At 39.0% G+C, this 27873-nt stretch overlaps 1 protein-coding gene, 1 long non-coding RNA gene and 3 other non-coding genes across 7 annotated transcripts in view; 1 reads left to right on the top strand and 4 right to left on the bottom strand.

Moving 5' to 3' along the window:
• Positions 1–10998, bottom strand: part of LOC113643238 — a 74039-nt gene extending 63041 nt beyond the window's left edge. The window contains exon 1 of the long non-coding RNA XR_003440738.2: positions 10943–10998. This is a non-coding gene — a long non-coding RNA (uncharacterized LOC113643238). The remainder of the gene's footprint in view (positions 1–10942) is intronic.
• Positions 10999–12192: 1194 nt separating this feature from the next.
• trnag-ucc lies at positions 12193–12264 on the bottom strand. The gene has a single exon. It is a non-coding gene; the product is annotated as a tRNA-Gly (tRNA).
• A 296-nt stretch (positions 12265–12560) lies between these two features.
• On the bottom strand, positions 12561–12632 carry trnap-ugg. The gene has a single exon. It is a non-coding gene; the product is annotated as a tRNA-Pro (tRNA).
• A 297-nt stretch (positions 12633–12929) lies between these two features.
• trnai-aau lies at positions 12930–13003 on the top strand. The gene has a single exon. It is a non-coding gene; the product is annotated as a tRNA-Ile (tRNA).
• Positions 13004–14475: 1472 nt separating this feature from the next.
• hdlbpa (high density lipoprotein binding protein a) lies at positions 14476–27740 on the bottom strand. Of its 3 annotated transcripts, none has more exons than XM_027146718.2 (28): positions 27606–27740; positions 26137–26208; positions 24622–24736; positions 24339–24505; positions 23955–24170; positions 23480–23686; positions 23113–23328; positions 22305–22511; positions 22078–22185; positions 21843–21947; positions 21665–21743; positions 21357–21496; positions 21053–21157; positions 20821–20934; positions 20618–20704; positions 20249–20380; positions 19917–20135; positions 19615–19836; positions 19124–19342; positions 18405–18543; positions 17931–18079; positions 17747–17851; positions 17463–17597; positions 16922–17065; positions 16606–16785; positions 16276–16392; positions 15852–15992; positions 14476–15510 (listed from the first exon to the last, which is right to left on the bottom strand). In XM_027146718.2, the coding sequence occupies exons 3-28, from the start codon at positions 24695–24697 to the stop codon at positions 15418–15420; spliced, it is 3822 nt and encodes a 1273-aa protein (XP_027002519.2). In that variant the 5' UTR covers positions 24698–24736; positions 26137–26208; positions 27606–27740; the 3' UTR covers positions 14476–15417. The 3 variants fall into 3 exon arrangements, with proteins under 3 accessions (XP_027002519.2, XP_027002520.2, XP_047669488.1); XM_027146719.2 differs by lacking the exon at positions 27606–27740 and adding an exon at positions 27038–27086; XM_047813532.1 differs by lacking the exons at positions 26137–26208; positions 27606–27740 and having other exon boundaries at positions 24622–24755.
• Positions 27741–27873: the final 133 nt, after the last annotated feature.

Genomic DNA, 27873 nt, shown 5'->3' with positions numbered 1-27873 from the left:
TCTCAGACATTTATCCTTGCTGTTACGGTGACCCAGTTTGGATCAATTCCAATATCAAATCAGTTCATCTTCTGTTCCAATTATTTTTGTCCATTTTGTCTCTCTTGGCTAAAAAATAATATTTTTTAACAAAGGTTTTTCAGTGGCCTGCCTAACAAATATATTTAACTGCTTTTTAAAACATATGGGTCTAATGTTGGCCAAGTAAAATATATGTAGAGAGATTTATTTCACACAAGTAAACCTTCAACTTCTACCTAGTAAAACAGGGAGCAAGACAGGAGGCAAGGAAAGGCAAGTTCAGTAGAAAGTATGCGTTGAGAAAAGGAAGGGTTGAGCTTCCAAGTGGTTAATAGCTAAACAGAATGTGAAGTCAGTAACCTTAAATGTTTGATCCCAAAAGCCATAAGTCTACAATGATCCAGTAATTCAAAAGGCCTGATGAAATGACATGTCAAGGTAACAACATTCACACAAACAAGCAGTGAAAATTTCCAATTGATTGAAATATTACTCAACACGTAAGCACATGTTAAACAGATTTGTGAGGAATGACTTTTCACTCTACCACAGGAGTGTCCCTCAGCAGTAAAGCAAATCGGATCCAGGACCTTTACCAAAGTACCTTTATGTAAGAGAATATTGGACCCAAGTAAAACAGCATCATGCAAACCTTTATGTCAGAAAATTAGGAGTTGAACTTGAAGTACTGCCTGAAGATCTACCTCCTCATCAATGACTTTCTTTCTGCACTAAATATTCCCCAATAAGGTTTTAGCTTGATGGTCTTCCTCGTTTTTTTCCTCTGGACGTTTTTAAATGGAGACTACAATGCACACTTGTATGTCAGTATGGATAATGGTGCCTACCAAATACTGGTAAATCTTATCGGTCAACCAGTACTTCAAAAATATTATCTGTGACACAGTGGGAAAATTTTATTTCAGGACATTTGCCACATACTCCGGAGACGCGTCTCTATGGTGACGCTCAGACGGCGGCTCGTTGCTCGTGACAACATTACTGTTTTAGAATCTTTTAGTGTTGAAGTTTAGTCTAGATTCTGAACCGTGGGGTCACCTGAGATATTCAGTTCATGTAGTTCAGTGCATAACGATGATTTGTGGAATATATAGTAATTAAAACAGATTATATTATAAATCCAATTTCATTAGTAGTCATTCAATTTGTATTTCCCCTGAAGCCCATTTTACCCAAGACCTCAGTGCACTCCATCCAACATGTTGCCATGTTCATCAAAACAGCATTTCCACCAGTCACTGGCATTGCACACAGCAGCACAGAAACATATTTTTTGCATAAAACAAACAAAATAAACAATATTTATGCTATAATTGCAGAGCATGCCCACAAGAAACAGCCTTTATTTATCACATGTACATTACAGTACAAATATTTATTCGTATAGGCCAGTTTATTAGGAAGCTAGGGTGCAAAGTGCCCTAGATTAACTATGATATGCCACCTCTGGAGCAGGATTAAGGGCTTTGATTAAGGGCCGAACAGTGACAGCACATTTATGAGATAAAAGTCATCCATAAATACACACACATACACACACACCCAACACTATCATAGCAAAGCTGAAAACAAATACAGCTACTAGTTACCAGAATTAGCTAGCAAACAAAATTACAACTGCCTTTATACTAGCCCTGATAAAGCAATAAATGGCATTCAATAAGCAAAGAATGACATTTAAACACTACAAAAAGACCAATAACTATATTATCAACTGCAGCTTACTAATTAGTACCAAAGCATTGGCCTTTGCTAATTGTGTTTTCATTACCAGGCAGCCAGAGTTCTTTGTTGAGGACAGAGACAAATTACCAGACGGACCAGTAGTAAAATATTGAATTGTGGGTACTTTACCCAGTCTAATCTTTTTCTTGCTACTCTGTTTGCTTTTAGCCCTCATTATTAAACTTAAAATAAAAAAGCAACCGTTTTTCCTAAAATGTCGGGGACACCACTAAAGCCCAGAGTGAAGTAATTGGACAGATTATTCATAATTTCTAAAACACATGACAAAATATGACTATATAGAATAAAGTGTCATCCTTGCATAAATTAGAAATTGTAATGGCACCATTACAATTACCATCATCATCACGTAAAATCATACAACAACAACAACACTGAGATCACAATTTTTAGATTTTTTTTATTCTATTCTTATGTGTGAGACTACCTCTTGATCTAGCTGTATCTCTGTGGGTTTTACACATTTTGCAGCTGCCATGTGATTGGGTAATTGCATGAACGAGCAAGAGTACAGGTGTTCCTATTAAAGTGGCTGGTGAGTGAATATAGGTAATAAGTAACCAAACAAGCAGCAACCATGTCATGGTCATTTTAATAGAGTCTCATCATTCTGGTTGATCTAAATGGTTGTGTTTCCTGCCAGAGAGCCATCAGCCAACAGCACGTATTAAGTAACCTGCTAAAATAGTCCAGTGTAATGTGGTACAGTGCATTTCTTTTTGCAAAACAAAGCTCTCCTCCACTCCCGCAACACTTAACTCACTGTGACCTCTGTGTTTATCAACTCAATTATCCTTTTATCTGCAAGTGGAATACACATGGCTGGCCCTCTTACGCACTCATGCCAGTGTAAAAGATGAAAGCAGAGGGTGAAAGGTGCACAGGCGGGAGAATGAAGAATGGAGAAAGAGTCAAAGTGTTTCATTTATAACTGGAGAGAGGCCTTCTGAGAGCATTTATCCATAATGGAGAAATAATGAAGAAAGATTAAAGCCCTCTGGGACATTTTTAGGGGTTTTCTCTAAATGATCACGACGTCTCCCTGTTCTCCACAATGGACTCAGAGAGAGCGCCAGACGCCATTATGTTCCCAAAATGAGCCCTGGCAAAAGCTACGAGTCACTCTGTCAGTTAAATGTGGGCTACAGTAACAGTGCAGGAAGGCTTACCTGCAAATTAAGAGCATCAGCTTTTGTCTCTGCTGTGCTGGGGTCAAAACAAGAGAATGGGTGTCCATTTCCTGAGTGATTTGAGAAGAGACAGGAGGTTCAGCATGGAATGATCATCTTAATGCTCATTCTATTCAGTGGAGATTCAGAAAGAATCAGAGAGAAAATCAGAGTTTAACCAAAGACTGTTGCCAGAAATGAATCAAAAGTTTAGTTGACCTGATGACTCTATGAATGAATCCCAATAAATTAATATTTAAGCCAAATTTCATATTGAAATTATATTTCACTATAACAGAATAATTCTACTATGAACTCTATACTATTTTATTATGTTATACAATATTCTATAAATTCAATATTATTCAATTACACCTAGGGGGAACCTAGATGTTAAGAGGAAAAGGTTGTTAATAGTTACAAATATCAGTTCCTTTCATCTAGTCACCCTACTGATGCATTAGATCACAAATTAGATTTTTTTTACTTTTTACAATAACCCCTAACAAATCTTCACTGAGCCTTAGCGTGTGAGCCTGTAGAGAGCAAGAATAAGTGAGCCAGGCCAAATGTACTGGCTTTATCAGTATGAGTTATTGGGCACCTAAGAGTGCAGAAAATCCACAGAAGAAATACTGTTCCAGGTAAATCTCAAACTGTGAATAACACAACCCAAGCAATTTACAGTGGAAGGTCATAGCAAAGTAAAGCAAGGAAAATTGCCAGCAAAAAAATGGACTTTCTGGGAGAGTGAAATAGATGAGAGATGAGAAGAGATGAAAACTTGACGGGTTACCCAGGCGGGTCTACAAAAAGTAATGAATATCCCTTGGTGTGCAGTGATTTTGAAGAACTGTCATTCTGAATGAACTGAGATAAAAATTATATTTCATCCTGATAAAAAATCTACCAAAAAGGACACATGTCTGCTGGATGCAGCTCCTAATCCAGGACGAAGTCTGACAGTTTCTACTGACACTCCAAAAAAAAACAGCTATTTCTGAATTCAGAAAGATCTCTGGGCACAGAAACATAACATTATTGTGCAATATAAATGGCATGCTGGCCTCATTTTATTTTTTAGATTTCCTAGGCAAAACAAATCAGTTCAGTTTATGCATGATAATGAGACAAGCACAAGAAAACAAAAGAAACGTGAATATTTTTAAGTCGCTAAAGAATCTGCTCTTGTAGTGCAGGATAAAAACGAGCGTGTCCTTCAAGAAAGAATAGTGCAATGCATCTCATACCAAAGTCCTGTTGCTTTCCCTTGAATAAATCATCCACATCTATTAAATCCCCTTTTGCTTCACGACGCAAGTGCTCCATTCAGAGCGAAGAGAAAGGAGCCTGAATTACTTGGAGCTGGAGAGTTAGCTAGCATAGAAATGAATTAAGGACCAGTAGTCAATATTGTGGATCCACTATACCCAGAAGAAAGGGGCTATTCTTGTGTTACCCGGCTTGGGAATAAAGTCACAATAGACTCCAAACAAGGGACACACTGCACAATTCGTGGATTGATTTTTACTTGAGGGACCTGAGACTTTTTCAAGACAGACAATATTCCGTGAAGATAGACATAAAGCTATGAATGGTGTGAATGTGCGATGCATTACCCTAGTGCCCTGTACCAAGGGAATATAGGTGCTGTCAGACCTCAATGGATAACCTCTATCTCTGGTGTACTTCATTGTAACGGTGAAGAGGAAAGAGAGTGGCTTTGTGACTGACACACAATGTTTGCTGAGCTATTTTGCAAAGCATAAAAAACTTTTCTATGTGGGAGTCAGACATCATTTTTTATTCTTCAAACTGCACAGAGTAATAGCACTAAATAAAAACAAGTGTGTACTGAAATAAAGAAGAAATAGTAGCTTTTTAAGAAACACAAGCAACTCTTAAATGCACATTTCACTTCACTGGATGGGGTTCTGGGCATGAGGTGGGTGGTTAGTGAGTTGAGTTCAAATTTCAAAACATCCACTATAAGATATGAGCAAGAACCTTTGTAAATGGTTTGTGATGGTTTAATCAACAAGCTAATCCAAGCAGGCAACAGCTAGCAGCTACTGCTATAGCAGCACTAACCAGTTTGAATTAGCATAGAAAATTGTTCAGACTGGGCAACAGAAGACTTGATTGAGATGACTTGTAACACTGGCTACAGCTTTACAAAGAAAACAGTTGGCTAACAGTACCAGAGAGCGTGTGGAAATGATTAGCAGGCTACATATGAGTAACGAGTGCTGTTACAGGAACTGAATCAACACAAGGTGAAGTGATGTGGGACTTCCCAAAGTTTTTCACTAATTACTTGTAAGTAATTTGCTATGGGTGGCAGCCAAAGGGGCTTATGATCTACATTCATTAAACTTACACAATTCCAACCATCCACATTTTAGCTGTAGCTAAAGTAGCAGGTTCAAAATGCATTTATTTGTTCTTCTGCTTTTTTTCTATTGCTTATACTATTACCTTCAAAATATGTGATAAGTGAAATATATTGCACAACACAGTAAATAATGGTATCTTAACAAGTAAAAATTATCTTGAGCAATTTTTTTTTTAATTTAACAATTTCAGTATTGGGATTGACTTTTTGTTTTGGCAGATAACTTTGCTTATTTCAAGCATGTATGTCTAGAAAGAAGCAAGGAAAATGTAATCCTGAAATCACTGAATAAACAAAAAAATAGGTTTAATGGTCTTCTGTTTATTATAGGGTGAAAATATTTATTATAGAAATAATTCACCTCTGTCTGTAATATAATTATATATTCTATTGCACTTTTTTTTTTTGCTATTGTTTCAATCATTTTGAACTGAACGGAATCTTCGCTGAGGTGTAAAACCACACATTCCTCAACAAATTGGTGACCCACAGCTTTGTGTTCAGGTAATACACTAATGTATCGTATACGCTGTGCAGTGTACGGTGTTTGTGAGCTTTGGTCAAGGTTACTCTCCCATCAAGAAGCGAGAGGAGGGGCCCTCACATCCTCACATATCCCACCTGAGTGACACTCGCCTCAACCGATAAAACAGCTCTTATCACCTCTGAGAGTGGAGATTTGGTCTCTGTCCAAGGGAACCAACGGAGCAAGAAAAGCACTGTCTAGACACTTAAGGAGAAGTAAAGAAAAAATTGCTCCGTTTGACAGGAAATACTGAAGGGCTTTTCACCAAAGTCAGGCGACTTGAGGGGCTGAATTCGAGACAACGTCATTGTGCTGGTCCATCTCGCCAAATCCCCTTTTCTCCAGCTATTTCACAACCGTTTACCATGGATCTTAGAGCAGGACTGTGGAGCGTCACGAGTTATATGTCCTATCTCATAGCGAGAGAGTGAACACGAGCAAAATGGCTACTTTTTCGTCATTCAAGCTGAAAGGCATGAGTAAAGGGTATGACATTGGCCTAATATTTGATGTGCAGGTTATTCCTCATCTCTAGGCCAGTGACAGAACTGAGAATGTTAATCCTAGAAATAGATTCTAAGAGATTATTACTTTAGAAACAAGAACATGTTATTATAGACTGATTTGCAAATTATTTAACTTAAAGTTTGTGAGTCAGCTCTGTAGTCTTAACTGAAATAAATGTATGAAAGTTTTTTAAATACAACTTCCAACTTGCAGCACAGGCCCCAGAGTCCACGCTGAATTCAGTTTACTGCCTGTGTGGAGTTTCTTGTGTTCTTCCTGTGTTCCCATGGGTTATCAAGGTTCTCTGGTTTCCTCCCACTGTCCAGAGACATGGGTGCATTGTCTACTCTAAATGGCTCCTATGGGAGTACTGTAAGCCCATCTATTGTAAAAGATGCTCTGGATCCACTGCGACCCTGTTCAGGAAAAAAAAACGCTTACTAAAGATGAATGAATAAAAGTAACATTTAAATTTCACTTCAATAATTTAAATGTTACTTTTATTCATTCATCTTTAGTAAGATTTTAATTTCAATTCAGTAATTTCAATTCTGTTTATTTGTATATGGCATTTAACAAATTTAAATTTGTTACGGAAGCAAACAAAGAATAAAAGATTTAAATTTTAAATTAAGCTATTATTTATCCCTAACATTTATCCCTAATGAGCAAGTCTGAGGCATCTCCCTGAGATGAGAAAGAAACCTTGAGAGGAACCAGGCTCAGAAGGGAACACATCCTAACTTGTTAGTGGATCGTTAATAAAGTAAATGTAAATAATGTCTTTTTTTTACAACAGTTTGTAGTCAATTCGAATTGTGCAACCAAGAGCTAAAATGCATTCTCCACAAGAAAATGAAACTTTGATTGCATTTCCCAGAGTAATTAGTGGTAGATGCATGCTCTCAATACGCTCACCTGTCCTAAAGTTTATTTTATTTACTAATATGATGCACAAAACTGCTGTTTGAGAGTCTCTCACCAAGACACAGCTGGAAGAAAAAGGAACAATGTGCAAGACAACAGCATGTTTACAGTTTCATCACACGCTTTGGCTCTGAATCACACTTCTGTGTCACAGCTCAGTGAAGCACAGCACACCAGGCCAAAACAGAGACAGAAAAACATCAGCTCACAGACAAAACCTGTTATCTCACATCACAAAAGAGGAGAGGAAAAACAAAATCGACTCACATGAGCATAAAAGGTATGCATTTACTGTTCAAGAACTGCTGGTCACCTTGCAAACAGTTCCACAAAAAACATGCCTGTAAGCAAATATCAGCAGTGGAAAAACGGGCAAAAAAATCCTCCAAAAACCCAGCAAAAATCAAGGCCAAACATGCATTGATTATTATGGAACTGTCCTTACTGCACACTCCTGAGACTGAAACACTCCGCACGTGTATTTGAGTGAGAAAATGACAAGAATTGAATGCATGAATGTGAAAGATTTAACACACTGGAGGTGCTAGGATTGAAATATCACTGTCACTGGGAAAAAGGTGAAACCCATGAGGGCTGCGATGAATGAAATGCAGAGTATCAATTAAGGAGCAGGGGAGAAGAGAGTAAGAGCTGGTGCTGTTGTGATTGCCAGCATACACCAATATGCCCTCAGTCAAAGAAGGTCAAGTCACATAGAGCGTGGCTGGGCAACAAGCGAGAAGGATAATTATTGTTTAGGGCCTTTTAATTTCAGTGGCATTTCAAATGATTAAGCCTTCTTCCAGGCCTTGGTCAGAGGACTTTGTATTTGCAAACTCATCTCCTGAAAAGTGACTCACTTCTTAAATAGGTTTTCTCTTTCATGTGATTGAGCTTTGTCCGTGCAGCCATATACAGGAGATACTGCAGTTTCACTGTCTATTGACTCTACTGGCCGTTTTTACTGCATCATTACAATCTGAAATTCAAGGCACATTACAGACCAACAGCACACAAAAAATGTATAAATGCTGAGACATTGAGAGATCTTTATAAAAGATTTTGTTATGATCTAAATGATAAACTCTCTGTAAATAAAGATGATACGTGAATGGATTTATTCTAAGGTTATCTTCAATTTGTTTGCTTCAGCAGATCCCTGACTGATCGTTTTGTAAAATTGCTTGATTAATTACACAATACAGTTGTGTGAATGCTGTAGATATGTCCGGTTTAATTTAGGCTCAATTTAGTAACCTTTTAATATTCTATATATACAGTATATCCTGAATATGTTTATGATGAATTAAACTTCACCTTCATAGACTGGGATTTTAAGATATGCCAATTCAAGAGCATACTGTCAGCTCCCACCATATTATTAAAGAAACAATGAATAACAATTTGTAAAATAATACATATTGCCTGTAGAAGCTACAGTAGAAGTCTATATGAGGATGGAGAATGAAAGCATATCAATGGTGTGGTGCCATCTAGCGGTTGACGGAAGTATTCATTATTTATTTAGTATTTATAATAGGCAATAACTCATCACAAAATGTTTAAGGTAATGCTTAGTACAAAAAAATGGAAAAGAAGCAGGAGAACAAATAAATGCATTTTAAACTTGCTAATTTAGCTACAGCTAAAATGTGGATGATTTAAATTGTGTATATTTAATGAATATAGATCATAAGCCCCTTTGGAAGCCACCCATACAGATTACCTACAAGTAATCAGTGAGAAACTTTGGGAAGTCCCACATCACTCCACCTTGTGTTGATTCAGTTCCTGTCACAGCGCTCATTACTCATATGTAGCATTACTCATAAATGTGGTTGCCCATTTGTTGCCCATGATTAGCATAGAAAATTGTTCAGTGCTTCTATAGCAGTAGCAGCTAGGTGTTCCGTGTAAAATAATTAAAAACCCTAATCTGAATAACCAACACAGGTCAGTTCCTGGTTTAATATTTATTTACCAACCATTGTTTCAGACATTCAGATATTTACCACTTTCTTATTAATTTCCCTGTTTATATGGTAGTTTAACTTATTTACACCCATACACACGTGTATGTACTGTATGTATGGGTGTATATATGTTTTTAAGTATGTATATATACTAAATAAAGCCATTCCTAATCAATAGATCACAAACATAAAAGAGAGAGAAAGAATAACACATTATGGTCTGAACGACTGGCCTCCGACTGACAGTTCCTGCACTGGTTTTAAATGGTCTTTATTCTATTTGATTTCCTATCACGATCTAACAAATGTGGATGTGTGGTACAAATAAATGGATGAGTCTCAAGTTGACAGAGAGAAGGCAAAAAAGGAAGGTTGTAAGTGTAAGGATAAGCCTAGAGTTTCTCATCCAGGAGCACAGCAGCTGTGGAAGGCAAGTAAAAGTTGATAATAAATTGAAAAATCCCCCCTCAAGAGACAAGCACAGAGGAAAGTCTGCCATTCCAGTCATCTCACCAGTGTGGCAAATCAAACCCAAATTTGCTCACGGGCGAGAAGATACCTGCAGCCACCTGGGCTTCACACTCCAAAGGCTCAGCCAAGACAATTTCCCTCAAATCATCTCTCTATCTTCATCTGACAGGCCTCCTCGATTAGGAGGCGTGAAAATTAGTTCTCTACCCACCAGCTCTCGTGCTGAAATTATCTTAATTGTGCCATGATTATGCCTTTAAGCTTATGTGAGAGCAAAAATAAATAAATAAATAATACAAAAGGCAGAACTGAGAAGGAAATAGGAAGACTGTATAGGTATGTGTGAGTGAGTGAACTCTGCCAGAAGTGCACAGACTGAAGCTTGTACTAAATATAAATTGTTCAATTAGTGCTACCAAATTAAATAAAAACATAACTATAAACAGTATGTTTAATAAAGATGTAATGAAGATGTATACAACATATAGCACCACCTACCTGGTTAATTCAATGTATATAGATCTGTGATCTGGTTATTTAGTTAGTTACAGAATATTACAGTTATTATAGATGTATTGGGCTCTTATATTTTTTAAACTGGTTGATGCTCAAATACAAGGAGGTCTATAGGCAAATAATATCAGCATAATGTGTTCTAAAGGTGAAAATTACAAGAATAGTTAAAAGAAAATTGTTTTACAAATTTCAAAAATCCATCTATTATTTAAAGAGCTGAATTATGATCTTGAAATAGTGAGGGGCCTTTGTTTATGCAATAAAATTTTTTATTCCATGTCATAATAACTGCCTTGAATCACTTGCCTTTCTTATGAATTTATTATGCTAACTCATTGATCTACTATTACTATTATTAAAATTATTTAATTTACCCTTTATAGCTTCTTTTACTTTGGGTTTTGCATTATCAAATCGGGTCGCTGTGCCGTGCACGGTACGGAAGTAGAAGTGACCACTAAGGGATGACCCAGAAACAAGCTTCAATTCAACTTTAAAGCATCAAATCCTCCAAAAACACGAAAAAACCTATTTACCTAGTAAAGTTTATACTTTCAATATTTTTTTAAGACCACACACAAAGCACAATATGATTCACAGCCTTCATACAATTAGAAAAACATTTTGGACAAAACTGACCTAGGTGGCGCTATACCGGTTTTTCCCTTACCTTTAGACGCGTCTCTTTCTTCACTGGGGTAATATATTCCAACACAAATAATCCACAAAGATCCACACAGGTCCAAGGAATTGAAATCTGTAAGCCTTTTAATCCAAAACGCTCTGGTCGCGCCGCAAATATTCCGTTAGTGTTCTGAAAACTGGAAACAAAAGTGCGCCATCATCTCGTTTTGCCGCTCTAACTTCTAATTGGGATATTCAAAAATTCAAAGTCTACGTCATATTTATAGCCCAGGTCCTAACGAATCAAATAAGCCCTCATTTGAGCCAATCGGTGCTTGTATGGCAGAGATAGACGGCTGAGAAGCCAATGGTGGCATGACCTCATTTTTGGGAACCCGCCTTTGACTGACAATTACTCCTTCCAATAGCAATGAAATGGGCTGGGACCTATACAGCCGTTTAGCCAATAAGCAGACGATTCCAACGGTATGCGATATGCCTTACATTCTTTGACTGTGTCTGCGTGAACTGGATGCGCAGAAGAATTCTTGCGTAATCCCTGACCTTTTGTCCCTCTCACAGCTCAGGGTGTCAAGTTACAGGCCTGTTTTCACACCAGAGTGATAGAGAGAGAGCCTATGCTTGTTTATGGCTTTTCAGACTGAGCCTGCAGCCTTTTATTTCAAAGTTATATAGTAAACAAGTACACAAAAACGCTGCACCAGACGACCATGTCCGTAGAAAAATATTTTTATTTAAGCCATTTTTGGGTCTTTTGACTTGAAATTTTTTTTTGGTGAAAGCTAAGACATGTGGCTATGACTCTCAGTTGTTATTTTGTCCCTAACATGTTCCAGAAAAATAAGATTAATCAGTTTATCAGGTAAACAACCCAGGCAGAAATGAAAACCTGCATTCAAACCCCTGTAACTTTGTGCCAGTAAGGCCTAGAATCAATCTGAAACTGGCTCTCCCCTGTGTGTCAAAGGGAGCTGTGCCACTTTTTGTTGGGTAGGTCATGTAGGTGAAAAACCTGCAAAAGGGGGGGCGAGGCATAAAGGGGTTAAAGTACGATATACTTAAGTACGATATATCATGTTTGATACAGCTGGAAAATGAACAACTAACATAAACGTGTACATTTCAGCTTCAGGTAAAGAACAAACTATCTACGGGAACTTTTCAGACACTGCGCATTAACGTCATTACCCAAACAACCTACAATTATGACATAGGCCATAAACCCAAATACGCAGACTCAATATTTTGTACAGCTTTAATCGAAAAAGAGGAAACTGCGTTGGCCGGGAATCGAACCCGGGTCAACTGCTTGGAAGGCAGCTATGCTAACCACTATACCACCAACGCACAATAAATGATAACAGGACAAATCTCTGTGAGCGTCAGGAATACAGGAATGCTGGAATATTTTGTATTAATTAAGTTTTTGTTATTGTTAGATTGACTCTATTGACGGTCTTGATTATATTACGGCTGTAATCATTTTCCAGAATCTCGGGAATATTTCCAACAATGCAGATGCCAAACAATGGACGCAGTTCTGAGTGCGAGTTTAATTATAGATCCCAGCTGTGACATTGTATAAGCTTGTAGAGTTTTCTAATTTTGCGTTAAGAGACAAAAATGCATAAGTAAAAAAACATGGGCTCGTCCGGGATTTGAACCCGGGACCTCTCGCACCCAAAGCGAGAATCATACCCCTAGACCAACGAGCCATACAGCATAAAGTCATTAATAGTCCTAAAGACTTATTAATGCAAACTAACAATGTTATAAAATTGTGGGCTGTGTTGGATAAACAAGTCCGATTCATGGAGACCACACCTCACAACCTATGATCTTGTGCTAACGTCAGTCTACACAGTACATCTTTCTGAAGGGTCAGAGCTGCTTTGGCGGCTCAATGTTGTCTACACAATATTTGTCAGGTTATGCCGTTTGTTCTAAAATCTAATTAATTCAACGTATTCAACTCCAGAATACATAACGCCATATTAAGACCACCTGTAGAAGGCCGGTTAGCTCAGTTGGTTAGAGCGTGGTGCTAATAACGCCAAGGTCGCGGGTTCGATCCCCGTACGGGCCAACTAGTGTTTTTCATTTAAGTATCTGGGTCACCCACAAAACTAGTCAAAAGTACAGCTATGGCCAAAAGATTACATACATGCAAACATTTCACAACGTCTGCTCTTTGTGTTTTTAGATCTTTTTGTCAGATGTTACTATGGTATGCTGAGGTATAATTACAATTACATTAAGTTTATGCAAAGAGTCAATTTGCAGTGAAGACCTCTGAAATTCACCCTGACATGATGTCAATCAACTTCTGGGCCACAGCCTGACTGATGGCAGCCATCTTTTTCCTTCAGCTTTTCCTGTTAGGGGTCACCACAGCGAATCATCTGTTTCCACCTAACTCTATTCTTGGCATACTCTACTTTCGCACCAATTATCTTCATATCCTCTTTCAACACATCCATATATCTCCTCTTTGGCTTCCCAATGATTGCAGCTCATTCTTGCAGAATTAATATTTGAAGTTTGTCAGAATTTATGTCTTTTTTTGCTGCCCTTTTTGATACCAGGCTATCCTCCAAAAGTCTTTACATCACTGTGTATGTATTCCTGAGCACGGTCTGCACTGATGGTGCCCCGATCCTACAGCTGAATCAACTTTAGGAGAAATCCTGGTGCTTGCTGGACTTTCTTAGGTGTCCTGAAGCCATCTTTACAATTCAAACTCTCTCCTTGATGATCTCGATGATAAATGATTGTTTTAGGTTCAGTCTTACTAGCAGCAATATCCTTGCCTGTAAATATCTTTTTGAATGATGACTGCATGCGTTTCCTAGCAGGTAACCATGGTTAACAGAGGAAGAACAATGATTTCAAGCACTACCCTCCTTTTAAAGCTTCCAGTCTGGTATTCTATCGTAATCAGTATGACAGTGATCTCCAGCCTTGTCCTCAACACACTCACCTTTGTTAAGGAAATAATCACAGACATGATGCAAGTAACTGCTATTCGTCTGATCACTCTTCAGTCTAACATTCTGGAGTATACATAAATTGCCATCATAAAAACTGAGGCAAAAGTTGAAGATTTTGTGAAAATTAATGAGTCATTGTCAAAAGTTTTGGCCATGGGTGCATGTGGGATTTAAACAAAAACCCAACCATTGCATGATTAAGGATTAGGATTGATTAAAGTAAGAAGAAGCAGCTCAGATTGACATAAGGTAATGGCAAAGTGTGTGGTTTTAGTGAGCGTTACAACCAATTGTCAGAATGAAATTAGAGCTGGTTATTTGTAAAAGAAACAAAAAGTCAAGCTTCAAATGTTTCATTTTTATTTGTTTTTTTTTTGTTTGTTTTTTTTTTTTGGATAATTTCATTTCCAGTGTTATCCATATTTGTTTGTACATGTTTGCATAATTCATGTAAGGCTATTGAGAGGGCCATTGCTATGAATTCAGACCAAACCTGCATAGCAACTGGAAGACAAAAAAAGGGGGGCTAAAAACACTAACCCAAGAGCAAAGATGAGCAACACATGAGCATACTTGACAATTTATTGGCACAAAATGGTATGCTTTTTCCGCTCCCAGCACGATTTGATTCATTTTTCCATAATCAGGATTTTTATGAATATCAAAAGGGACAGCATAGACATCAACTCATTTAGTGTGGACCTCAAGTCAGAGAACTATTTTCATAGGAGACTACACATCTTGCACCTCAAAAAAAGCTGGCAGTTTGGTTGAAAATTCTGTAGTGAACATGTTTGTCTATCATTTAAAGATTCTAAGGCTGTGCTGAACACTGATTTCCTGTCCAGATCCATGACAATTACAAAAAGGGAAAAGACAGGACAAGGGGAAGACCACCGAAATGTCTGAACAAGACTATACAGCTACCTTGGGGAGAGACATGTTTTAAAAGAAAAAAAAAAAAGAAAAAAAAGATGTTACCCATTTCCTTTGGGTGCATGACTTCAATCAGAAGCATCTTTAGAGGTATACAGTATGTTTTACCCCACCCCACTGCAAAGGCAACTAAAACAGAGCAGCTTAAATCAACCCTGAACACTCAAGTGTACAGTTAACATGTTTGTACTGAATCACTGTTTAGACCTGAAGCACTGTTGAGTGTGTATCATTAATCACACAATGATCTGAAAGCAAACAAGTTAGACAAAATCATTTTTCAAACCATTGGGTAAAGCTACAGAGGCAGATCAGAATTAAAATACACTAAACCCAGTAGAATAATGAAACTCCTTTTATGCTCATAAAACCTTAGACAGCTTTCTAGACCTGGGAGAAATATTAGAGGTCATCTTAAGAAAATAATGCACACCCATGTGCAGCACAATTTATTTTTGGTTGGGGACTGGAAAGGGAGGAATATGGGTCATTTCACTAGTAAGTCAACATCCAAAGGGTAGAAACTGAAGGGCAGAAAGGGTTAAGGGGAGACAACTGTTGACCACAGATCACTTCAAAAACGCTTAGGTCCCCATGGCGAAGATCTGGCAGCAGCTACAGGAGCACCGAAGCTGGGGAAGTCCTCAGAGCTACTCATATCAGGGGCCTGAACAAATGGGGGAAAGAGGAGGAAAAAAAAAAAAAAATGTTAATAAGAAGTTAAATAAATGTATAACAGAAACCCCAAAGGTTCAAGTTAGAATTTCCAATAGCTCAAAAATGCGTTTTATAAAATTCTAATGAATACTAGTGAACTTGTTCATGGACGTGCTACAGAAAGTGGAGATGACACATCTATACATTTATCCCCTTTCATTGAACATTGTGTTTGTAGACACTTTGCAAATGGCTAGGTGTTTTAACTGTAGCAGGATTAGAAATAGACTAAACAAAAACAGTACTTCAGAGACAGGCAATTAGACTTGTGCAAACTGCCTTTAGGTTTACCTTCTCGTTGCTGGTAGCCCAGGGTGCCTCCCTCACCACAAAGCCCTTGGAGGGCCCACGTGGTTCTTCAGTGTTGGCTGCTGCAGTTCCAGATGGCTTCATGTAGGCCATCTTTGCCTCATTTTCTACCACATCAGCCATCTGGGGGAATGGGAGAGGAAAAAAAAAATTCTTTACAATACACCCAAATCAAACATTTTATTTACTAATATACACTAAATAAATCTACATTGATCAAGTTGCTTTGGGCCACTAAACTACTGCAAACCAAAGAGTCTCACATCTCGGAGCTGGTAAGAATCTACACCCATGGTTTCAGGAGCTAATTTTACATGGGGTTGTTGGATTTAAAGCAGCAGTACAACCATTTACAGCTAAAACCATTTTACAACTAACAGATCTAGGCAGCTCAAAGCTTACATACATATTCCTCCTCCAAGTTCAGGAGGTGATCTATGGCTTCATCAACCATCTCTGGACGGCCGGTTACAGTAACCAGATTAGGATCTGCAGATCCACTCTGAGGAAACCGAAGATCAACCTGGGCAAAAGCAAAAAAATTAAAATTAAAATCCAACATCAAAAATATACACCAGCCTTATTGTCTTGCAAGCATATTGTGATAAAGATTCTACAACATCAGAAAAGAATACTAAACTAAATGGTCTCTAGCTACAAATGAATGACTTGCTCTTGCCCATCAATATTCATAGATTCTATTTTGAATTTTAGCTTTTGTAAAACATGTTCTCACTTTAAACTCATCCATGATTTTGCGAATGCCCTTGCCACGAGCACCAATGATGCGAGCATGAACTCTGCTATCCAAGGTAATGTCCTCAGATATCATCTCCTCAAGTTCGTCAACAATGGCTTGGATAGCATCACGTGCTGCTATAGCGTTCTGCTCATAGCCCGTGATGTTGATCTGGTCCTGAACACAAAAAGGTCAAATATTGCAAATCATGCACAATAAAAAAATTTAAAGATGTTCTTAAAAAAATATATATATATTATATATAGGTCTTCAACATTCCTACACCACAGGTGCAATTGCTATCAAACATTACCTGGTTTTCATCATTTTTCTCTGGGAACTGTATGTTGACATCATGGTCAGTACGAATCTGGGTGATTATGGCACCCTTGCGACCAATGATCTTGGGGTGATATTTGGGATCCACAGTGATGGTCAACTTGAAGCTCCTGAGAGCCTGTTGAAGAAAATGGTCTATTAATATACAGCTAACACTAAAAACAGCACTCTCCAAGTTGCTAGATAAAATTTATTAAATGATTTGAAAAATTCCTTTGAATCATACAAAGTCCAATTTACGTGCTCGAAATAATCTGCACCAGATCAAAGTACGAGAAAACCAAATGCACAATTGCTATACCAGACAGAGAGAGAGGAGCTAGTTCATACCATAGCAGCCATGACGGGTAGGTTTTTTGCCCCCCCAGTCTCTTGCAAATGTCTGAATGGTTTACAAAAATGGATTTTGTCTTTGCAAATGTCATCAAGTGCATGATCCTTAAGGACTTTGTCCAAGAATAATTCATCCTTGGCATCAGACAATGATGAACAAAGTGTAAGACTGTCACATTTACCCGATCCTCCTGTTCAGCCTGCAGATCTTTGACGCGCTCAAGAAGTCCTTCTTTAGCACGGTCCAGATGAGTAGCAAGGCCTGTAATGGAGATTATGTCGGACTGGAGCTCAGGAGCAGGCACTTGAATATTGACCTGGCAGTGGAAAAAACCTTGTTAAATTGGCACCTAAAACCCCAGATATCAACCTCCAAAAGAATAAATGATATACACCAAGTTTCACTGAATTGTTTCTTGAGCTGCTGAATGCTTTAGACAAAGCCTAAAAGAAGTCTAGAACTGACCTCAAATTCATCCATCATTTTGCGAATGCCACTTCCCTTCTGCCCAATGATGTAGCGATGAAGCTCAAAAGGCACTTCCACTTCAATGCTTACAGGAACCAGAGCCTGAAGAAAGCAAATGTATTAGTGACTGTCAAAAAATTATGTGCATAATGAGTAATGAGAATAAAGTTCAGAAGAACACCTTCAGTGCTTCCACAGCAGCCTCACATCTCTCTTTGCGACCAGAAAGCACAATCACATCACATTTCTTTGGGGCCGCAGGGTCAGTGTTCTCCTTCATCTCACCATTTGCTTCTCCATTCTCCTGCACTTGGGCTTCAGTCTGTGAAGCTGAATAAAAGCAGGCGAGTATAAACATTTAAAATAAATACATAAAAACCTGATACATTTGATTATATCTGCTAAAAAAAAAAAGGCCAGGCTCAACCAGAAATCCTCATAAAACAATTTTTCACCTTAATTATTTTAAATATTGACCATCTTCCTAAATCAGACATTGAAGTAAACACAAGGTCTCAATTGGACAATACTCTTCTAATGAAATGAACACCTTGGTTAGTGCGTGTAAAGCAGCAGTTTACATGCATCACAGTGCCAAGTTTACAACTGTACAAGTTGAATAGCGAGTAGTGTAGAACAGTGCATGCCAAATTACCTTGTGCATCCTCCCTCTCTGGGAACTTGATCTGGACATTGTGATCTCTGGTGATCTGTTGAATGCGAGCACCTTTAGGACCCATAATGGAACGATGGAACTTCTGGGGAATCACACACTCCATTGTAACCTGTGCATCCTGTGGGGAAAATTTTAAGGTTAATTAAATGTAAGGACACTAGCCGGAGCTGTACACGTCTCATCTGAAGTTGTTCTCGGTCATTCCACTAGAGGGCCCCAAGAGATTTTCCTACTTCGATTGGCACATAGAGAAGTCATTTGTCTTGAAGTAGGCCAGCATTGTTTGGGAAACACTAAGCACTAAGGCACTTCCCCCTTCTCCAAGAAGTCCTTTAAGGATTTCCATGTTGCATGTGTGTTTTTTAGTTCAAGCTCGGTAAGAAGATTTAACTGCCTTCATAACTGAAATGGACCCTCTTGGAATTTGCAAAGAAATAACTTGTACCATATGGTCTCTACGAGTTCTCTTAGGAATGAGGGTGCAGATTAACATTATGCAGCATTTTAGCAGGTGAAGTGTGTATATAATATATTTTATATATATATATTAATTATTATATGGTCCCATCCTTTAACTTTATGTAGCTGTACTGTAGGAAGTTCCTGAGTGAGCAGGTTGTGTGTTATACCCTCTATAACGACCATAAAAATAATAATTGTCAAGACTGTTTAAGCACATTAGAAATAAATATATTTACCAAATCTTCAACAATCTCCAGCATGCGCTTTTTGGCGGCTTCCACGCAATCTTTGGCTCCTTTGAGTGTGACCTTGTCAGTCTGAGAGCCAGTGCGAGGAAAGCTAACCATCACACCACCGTACTCGTCTGCGATCTCTCTCAGAACCTGGCCACGCCGTGCCACAAAGAAGCGATGGTGTTTGGGATCCACACTTAAATTATCCTCAACCACATTATCCTGAAATGGAAAAAAAAGTCAGTCAGTCTCTTCAATCAGCTTATAAGGGTATTTTGTAAAAACATGCTCTCAACTATGGCAACCCTGCATTTGTAGTAACTGTAGCAATCTGGGTGTGATCTAGCTACATGATTGCAGTTAGGTTAGCAAGATCAGCTGCAAGCTACAGCAACCATGTAAAGAGGATACTCGGGTACATGTCTAGCAGCAGTTTCACGTCATAGATGGGAACTTTTAGTGGTCAAGAAAAATGTAAAAATGTTAAAGTTTACCAAGCTTTTGATGAGGGCTTCAAGCTCTTTCTGTGCTTCGGCTACAGCCTCCTCAGTGCCGATGACCGTGATCAGTTCCTGATCTTTATCCTCAGGTGTGGGGAAAATTATTCTGGCACCTGTGCTGTCACGCACCTTCCGAATGTTTCCGCCTCCTTTCCCAATTAGGAACTTGTGGTACTCAGGCTTGGCACGGAGCTCAGCTGTGTGGCTTTTAGTTTGCTACAAGTTGAAATTTAGTAGTCAGTGGTAAAAATATTAGTTATAAGGTTACTAAACTAAACACCTGAAATGACCCGTACCTTCTCCTCAGCTAGGGACAGCAGCTGTTTTTTAGCCTTATCCACCTCCTCAGCTGGGCCCCTGATGGTCACAGCATCAATGCCTGAGCCCTCAGTGGGGAAATGGATGTGCACCCCACCACATTCCTCCATGATGGAACGCACAAAGCGTCCTTTGGAACCAATCAGGGAGTTGTGCAGCTTTGCAGGGATGGAAACCTCCACTTCTGTTATGTTTGCCTAAAACCAGATTAAAAAAAAAGAATAAGCAATGAGAATGGAGCAGATATACATTTTTGAACTGTTACATTTCTGCAGTTCTATTGAAATCCAGATTCAACGGAAGGTTTTACCAGTTCCTTCTGAATAGCCAGAATCCTGTTTTTCGCTGCCTCACAATTAGCCTTTTTCCCAGTGATGACGATCATCTCAGAGTTGCTGTTCTCTGCAGGCAGGTCAATTTTAGTGTTGGTTTCTTCACGAATCTTAAAAAAAAAAAAAAAAAAAAAGAAGAAGAGTCAGACAGACAATCTTAATACACATTCCACTGCCCCCTCACAAATGTCAGAAAAAAAACAAGTTTATGCAGGTGCAACTAAAATAGATCAAGGATTTTCCCCCCAAAGTGTCATTTAACATTAACAATCAGGGTCCACATACACACAAAAACTAAATTAAAAAAAAATAACAAAAAAAATAACAATAATAAAAAAACACCTCACCTTCTTAATATTTGCGCCTCCTTTACCAATAATGTTTTTGTGGAATTGCTTGAAGATGGGAACCGAGACTGAATAGCTGTTCTCAACCTGGGGTGGAGAAGGGTATAATGTAGGCCATTAACACACTGATATTTTTGCCATCATTTCTCATTCATTCACCATTTATTCAGCTAACAAACACTTGAAATCCTGGCATTGCTTACCATTTCAGCCACCATCTTCTGCATAAATTTTGTGCATTTCTCCACTTCAGTCCGAGGCCCTCTCAACTGTACAATGTCGCTCTTATGTGAAGGGTCAGGAAAATTAATGATGACCTGCAAAGAATGTTCCAAAATTTTAGACCGTTATTTCACAAATGCACATTGCCCTTAGAAATGTAGGGAGAAGAGAGGGGGGAAGAAAAAAAGAAAAAAACAAAAAACAAAAACTTGCTTCAGGGAACTTGTCCCGAATCTCCTTGATTTTCTCCCCTTTCTGCCCAATGATGGCTCGGTGAAAACGCTGTTCAATGATCATGTCCTTTGTACGCTCGTTCTCCTGCAGAACACAAAAAGTTTCAATGTACTTCCCAGTGGCCTGAAGCCATGTAACATCACTTGAGCTCTTTATTTCAACACAATTTAAAACCAACAATTGTCTCAACCCTGACCCAAAATTCAACAAGTTTTAAAAGTAGAACAAGTTGACATTAGACTAATTAACTGAAGCATGACTAGGTAAGAGCAGGCTCGCTCACCATGCGTGACGCTAGCTCAAGCAGCTCCTTCTTGGCCTCTTTTACGCCCTGGGGGTCGCCCTCGATACGGATCAGGTTGCTCTTCTCGTTGTCCGGTGGAATACGCACCGAAACTTTGTACTGGTCCTTAATGCGGTTGACTAGAAGATAAGTGTGTGTGAAATACTAAAATAGCACAAAGAAAAAATAAAAAAATAAAAACCACCCACTCCATCTTTTTCTGTTGGGTCCCATAGGATTCCACTCATTGCTGACTTCTAATTCGTACTAAACATTTGTACAGAAATGATTCAAAGTGTGATACTCACTGTTGGCACCACCTTTCCCTATCAAATGCCTGTGGAACTTTGGGTCCACACTGATCTCGGTGTAATCCATACGGCTAACCTGCAACCACCAAAAAAAAAAAAAAAAAAAATTAGAGCACCAGTGCACTTCATCTGACTCTCGGCTAACCGCTTTGGTAAAAACAGTGTCTGTTCCTACCAGGTCCGTCACAATGGCTTCAATCTGACTCTGCACTATCTGGATGTCTTTGGTAGGTCCTTCAAGAACGATCTTATCCTCACCCTCAGTGAACTCGATGTGCACCTAGAAGGAACACGTAGCATAAAAAAAGTACTTTATATAATAAAAAAAAAAACCCAATAATAAAAGGTGTGTATTTATTTGTTTTTGGAATAAAGTTTGGAGAAAGAAAAAAATATATATATTGTCCTACCTTGGGCAGTTGCTGAGTGATCTTTGCCAGATTTTGTCCCTTCTTCCCAATAATGAAGCGATGAAGCCAAGAAGGAGCTGAGACATGGGACACCGTATAGCTGTTTGCCTGCATATTTAGGGTACCAAGAACATTAGTTTAGAATATGTATATATTTGCATGTCTGCTTTGTAAGGTAAAATTGAGAAATTGTAATCGGTCACACAGAACTATAATCCAGTGTTTACCTTGGCGTACACCTCAGTGAGCGCCTGGCCTAGCCGGTCTGGCTCCCCACGCAAGATGACAGTCTCTGAGCTGCTGTCAGGGGGTGGGATCTCGACCGAGACGCCAGTCCTGTCCAGAATCTCCTGCAGGGTGTTGCCCTTAGGACCAATCACATATTTGTGCTGAGATTTCTTTACCTCCACAGCAATTGTGGTGACATTTCTTTTCTGAAAGGAGAAAACAAGGACATGGTAAATAAAAGAAACAGCATTTATGCATAGGGATGTGGTAGCTCAGTGGTTAAGGCATTCGACTACTGATCGGTAGGTCATTGGTTCGAATCCTAGGTCCACTAAGTTGCCACTAATGGGCTACTGAGCAAGGCCCTTAACCCTAAATGGCTCAGGTGTATAAAATGAAAAAAATGTAAGTCACTCTGGATAAGAATGTCTACTAAATGTAAATTTATGCAAATGCATAGGAAGCCATTTGGCACACGTTTCATCTAGAAGATTTGAGAAGAAAACAGTTCTGTGGATTATTTCACAGCAGCAATTAATTAAATTACCAACAGATAGCCTCTTTAAAGCTTTGGAAAAGCATATACTTTGGCAGACAATCAGGACATGCACAGTACTACTATGCTTAATTAAAATCAACAGTCCGCACGACTTAGCTCCACTTGCGGACTTCAGCTTGGCTCATAGGGTAATTTACTGTACCAATCTATTCCACTTGGTAGTGTGGCAATGGCTAAAGGTAGTAAGCATCTTGCATGTACATGTTGCAGTAGGCTATTATGGCAGCATCATGTTAATTTGCTTTTACCTTCTCTTCATAGAGCTTTTTGATCATGGCCATTGCAACAGCAACCTGCTCTTTCTCCCCAGTGATGACAATCTCAGTTTTGTTAATGCTGGGTGGTGGGATGTTGATGCGGGCTCCAGTTTCCTGCATCATCTCTCCCACCACCTTGTTATAGGCACCAGTGATAAAAGGATGGTACACTTTATCGATGTTCAGTCTCTCCACTGCACGTTTGTCCTGCAAGGAATAAATGATTAGTGCACAAATCAAAAACGGCAGCTTATTAAAATAATTGGGCTTTTGGAGTAGGAATGGAAAAAAAAAAATTATTCTTTCCTATACAAATTAACCAAATACATTAAGTATCAGTCAATTGGTGGTTCTCTACCTGCTCAGCAGAAATGAGAAGGATCTCATGCTTGGCCTTCTCCAAGCCCTCCTTGGTGCCAGAGATCTTGATGAGATTGCTGGGGTCGTCTGGTCTCGGGATCTGGATCTTGGTGGCAGTCTTGAGCTCAAGCTCCTGCAGCTTCTCCCCATTTTTGCCAATGACAAAACGGTGATGTTCCTTGGGGATAGCCACATTAGCTGAAGCCTGTAATAATAAATAAAGCAGAAAATAATTTTGAAAAACATTTTAATTACTATTCTTTAAAAAGGTCTGTGAAACTGATCTAGTACATTTTTCCTAGACACCGGTTCTTTTCTTTAAAGATGGGTAAATAAAGCCATTTTGGGGTTTTGAAGACAGCTGTTTAGTGCCGAAACATTGGTCCTCAAAAACATGCATTCACTACAAACAAAGCCAAACCTGTTTTTTCCCCCTTCTTTACAGCAAAGTTATTTCTAAACATAACACGCACCTGAGTCTGCAGTCGGGACACAATCTCCTTACGGGCCTTCATAACAGCATCCAGTTTCCCAGACACCATGATGGAAAGCCCCTGGTCCTTAGCCATAGAGAGTTCCAGGTGTGCACCAGTCTTGTGCATGATGTCAACACATACTTTGGCCTGGTCTCCCTCTCCAAACTGGTTCATGTCCTTGTACTTGCGCTCCTCCAGAGGCACATGGAACACCTGGGAGAAATGGTTGTGAACAGAGTTCATCCAAAGGACATCTATGAGCCTTTAATAACTTCAATTGTAAAATAAGGTAGGACCTTATAATTATTCTGTGTATTTAGGCTATAAGCACTGCATCACTGCAAATCAATGTCTTCTTAACAGCACATAACCCATTCATACCTGGGTGATGATTGAGGACTTGAGTGGCCTGATTTTCGAAGTCCAGGCGTTTCCAGGCTCCACTGCTCCCTCGGGTGAAGCAGCCTTTTCAGGCAGAGGTGGGAAGGCATCCTTGTAGGTAGGGAGGTTTTCCTCATCTACTGCCTCACTTGATCCTGCCACAGCAGCTTTGGATTTAAACAAAAGTGACCAAGCACGTTCATATCAGATTTTAAAAAATAAATACAAATTCTGTGATCTGGTCTGGTCTGGGCAGGCTGGGCAGACTGGTTCTGTTTCTTACCTCCACCCTGCTCTGGCAGAAGGCCACTGCGATGCTCATTAAAGCGTTCCTGCGTAAGTACGGCGACTGAGCTCATGGTCGAAATCCCACGTTTACACGGAGTCCGAGTGTGCCACTACAAGAGGAGATTTCAGCTGATTAAAAGATTTCAAGGAGAGTGTGGAGAGAAAAAAAAAGAAAAGAAGAAAAAAGGCCAAAGTCGTGTCCTTAACTGTTGTTAATATGGACTGTTCTTTTCTGGCTGATAAATTGATATGAATGTAAAACATTGTAATGCATTTCTAGGAACTGTGACTTGAGTCATAAAACTTCAGTGTAAACCATTAGTTATTGGGCTGGACTGAACAAATGTCCAACAATCCATAAAGGATGAAGCAGAATACCTTCTGACACAAAAGGACAAAGCTGGCCTTCTGTTAGCCAAGTGAAGAGCTAATTCTAAGCCTAGGAGCTAGCCGAATGAGCTCTAGAGCTAAGAGGATTTCCAACATAACCCATACTGCTGAACTCACATTTGAGAATTCCGTATGTCAGCAATCAGGGCAGTTATATAAAGCATGTGTGCATAATGAAAAACAGGCATGCCTTTTCTGTAAAAACAACCACCTAAAGTATCAGACTGCATATTTGCAACTTCTGTATCTGTAGCAAGTTTGCAGACAATTCTTTCTTGTAGAAGTGTCACTGTTCACCTTCGTACCAACTTGAGTGTTGTCAATTTACAGGAGGAAAAAAAAACCCAAGCCATTAGATAGGAAAAAAAATGTCTGACATCACATGACCTGCCCTAAAGCTCGTCAAACAAAGGACACTCATGACGCACGGTGTTTGCCATGCAAACATTTCAGAAAGTTTGCTTCGATGCTCAATGCATACTCCTTAGCTCAAGTTTATATTCTTCACACAGAAACAAGACTGTTTTCACATGATCCTTAAAGGGGCCTCTTCCGTTGCAGGCCTCCTGAAATATCAAGCCCACAAGCGGAGCACTGTGAATGCACACTTAACCCTTTAAATGAGCTCAAGCTCGAAAAAGGTGCTCATAGTAGCAGCTCAATACAGAGAGGCACATTTGTCATCTTCTGTTCTTGTTAAATCAATTGTGTTTTCCTTTCAGATATCCCTAAATTTCCTTTTAAGCCATCCTCATAACTTAAAATATGCTTAATTTTTTTTCAAAAATTTTACAGCTACCAGATATAAAACGTTGCAATAGTCACCTTAATCAACTCACACATTAACAGATGTTTAGTTGAACAATGCAAAGATTACCTACTATGTAGCGGTCCATAACACCATGTCTTTCTATTCTTACATAGTCTACTGCATCCATTAACATTCTGCAACTACAGTTGTTCAACTAGCACCCCCCCTCCCCCAAAGTATTCAATTGAAGCTGCCATAACCACTGTTCAGTACACTGCTGTTACATAAACACATGATAACATAGCAAAACAAAAGCAGATTACTCTTCAAATTTAAATGCTTAAGGTTACAAGTGCACAGAGATCTTACCAGCTAAATGGTCAGTTGCCAGATAATCCGTCCTGTAAAGCTGTCTGTTCGTGTCAGCCTGCCAGCTTTAGCCTAGAACGTAAAAACAATTTTTTTATTAGTAATATTGTTAAGTGGTTAAATAATTGTTCTCCCTGTATGTAATACAGCCCTGAAAGTCTTAAAACAAATGAAACCTTGAAAACCATTCCTGTTAATAATCATCCAGCTCATATTATATGATCATATCTATCTTTATAAAAAAATAAAATGACTTAATGAGCTTATCAGGAACAGATAAAGCATTGGTAAGACAATGAGATAACTCCGTCTTGTAGATGGAGTATGGTAAAGACTCATTCAAGTGTTTCATACAAATCTGTAAAGGGCTTTAATCCAAGTTATTTACAAGTTTGTACGAAATGCCTAAATGGAGGCTTTAACATTTACCATTGATGAATACATTAGTAGTAATACGATGAATACATTAGTAATACGATGAGCTGGCCTTAAAAAAAAACCAAAAAAAAAACCTCATGTCGCAATTGGCTAGCCAACATAATGCGTGGCAGTAAAGACCTGAACAAATAGAATGGATACGCCACAAAATAAGACCGAACTAACTCTGAAAATAGAATTACTTATCAGATGATTTCTAACAGGAAATCATAAACTGGAAAAAAAACCCAACTTATTTACCACTGACTGATTTTGTCTAAGTGCTACGTCAACTCTTAATATGCTAGCATTAGCTTAGCCACCGTGGCTAATCTTGACCATTCCTTGTCCTTTAAAAACATCGCCATGGTTTAAAACGCTTTTAATGTTTATTTTACCACACTGACCACACGACACAACATTCATTTAAAAGATGGGTCCTATTTGGCAGCATCGAAAACGTCGAAATTATGTATTTTATTACCTAGCATGCTCTCTAGCTAAACTGACTATTCCGAAACTTAGTCCTGCGCATGCGCCGTCGTGACACGTAGCTCCTAGCTCACACCAGCTAGCGCAGACGGCTAACGACCTCAAATACGGCTTAAAAACGAACCTAAAAACTATTTTACGAACACTGTGATGTAACTTAGCGACGTATAAGACGTAGATATTAAGAAATAAACACGGCACGGACACAGTCGCTGATCAGGGCTCGTGTTTCAGCGTGGCTTTTCTGTCCACGCACAAGTCCACGTAGGCATTTAAGCTCGAGCTGAGACGAGTCAGAGCTGTGAAACCGGATCAAGACCAAATACACTCAAATACACCTACACTGGAACGCCGAGGGGGTAGAAAACAAAAGGGAAATCCATAGGCAAAAAAAACATGCACGTAGTAAGGAACAAATTAAGATTCAGAAGACGGAATTAAGCCAGAACACATTTCCAAGGCTGATCATAAAGATTTGTATAACGAGTCAAGACATCATGTAAGTGTCCAAAATAAATACAATATCAGATTGGTGTTCGATGTTAGATGAAAGCACTTACTCGTGTTTGTGTGTTCCCGTCTCTGCCCTGTATGGTGCAGAAATCTGGTTGTGATATTCCACTGGCGAAGAGAAGAATAGCAGCCCGTCCGCTTATAACAGCCCTGCTGACGTCACGGCACCACTCAGTCGTCACACGTCTTATTAAAGGTGCAAAGCAGCAGTGGAGCTCAACTACCGTCAGAGTAGTTGGTCGTAGTTTTATATATATATATATATATGTGTGTGTGTGTGTGTGTGTGTGTGTGTGTGTGTGTGTGTGTGTGTGT

This window comes from Tachysurus fulvidraco, chromosome 5, assembly GCF_022655615.1.
Source record: "Tachysurus fulvidraco isolate hzauxx_2018 chromosome 5, HZAU_PFXX_2.0, whole genome shotgun sequence".
NCBI lineage: Eukaryota > Metazoa > Chordata > Actinopteri > Siluriformes > Bagridae > Tachysurus > Tachysurus fulvidraco.
The sequence above is the reverse complement of the archived record's forward strand: the minus strand, read 5'-3'. Positions and strand labels throughout refer to the sequence as shown.

Excerpts from the sequence above, each read along its gene's own strand:
- hdlbpa (XM_027146718.2), bottom strand. The coding sequence starts at position 24,697 with ATGAGCTCAGTCGCCGTACTTACGCAGGAACGCTTTAATGAGCATCGC. Across the intron at positions 22,512-23,112 it reads AAAAGCTCTATGAAGAGAAG|AAAAGAAATGTCACCACAAT; the intron begins GTAAAAGCAAAT and ends TTCTCCTTTCAG. Across the intron at positions 17,066-17,462 it reads AGGCTGAACAGGAGGATCGG|GCTCTCAGGAGCTTCAAGTT; the intron begins GTAAATGTGACA and ends TTTCTTCAACAG.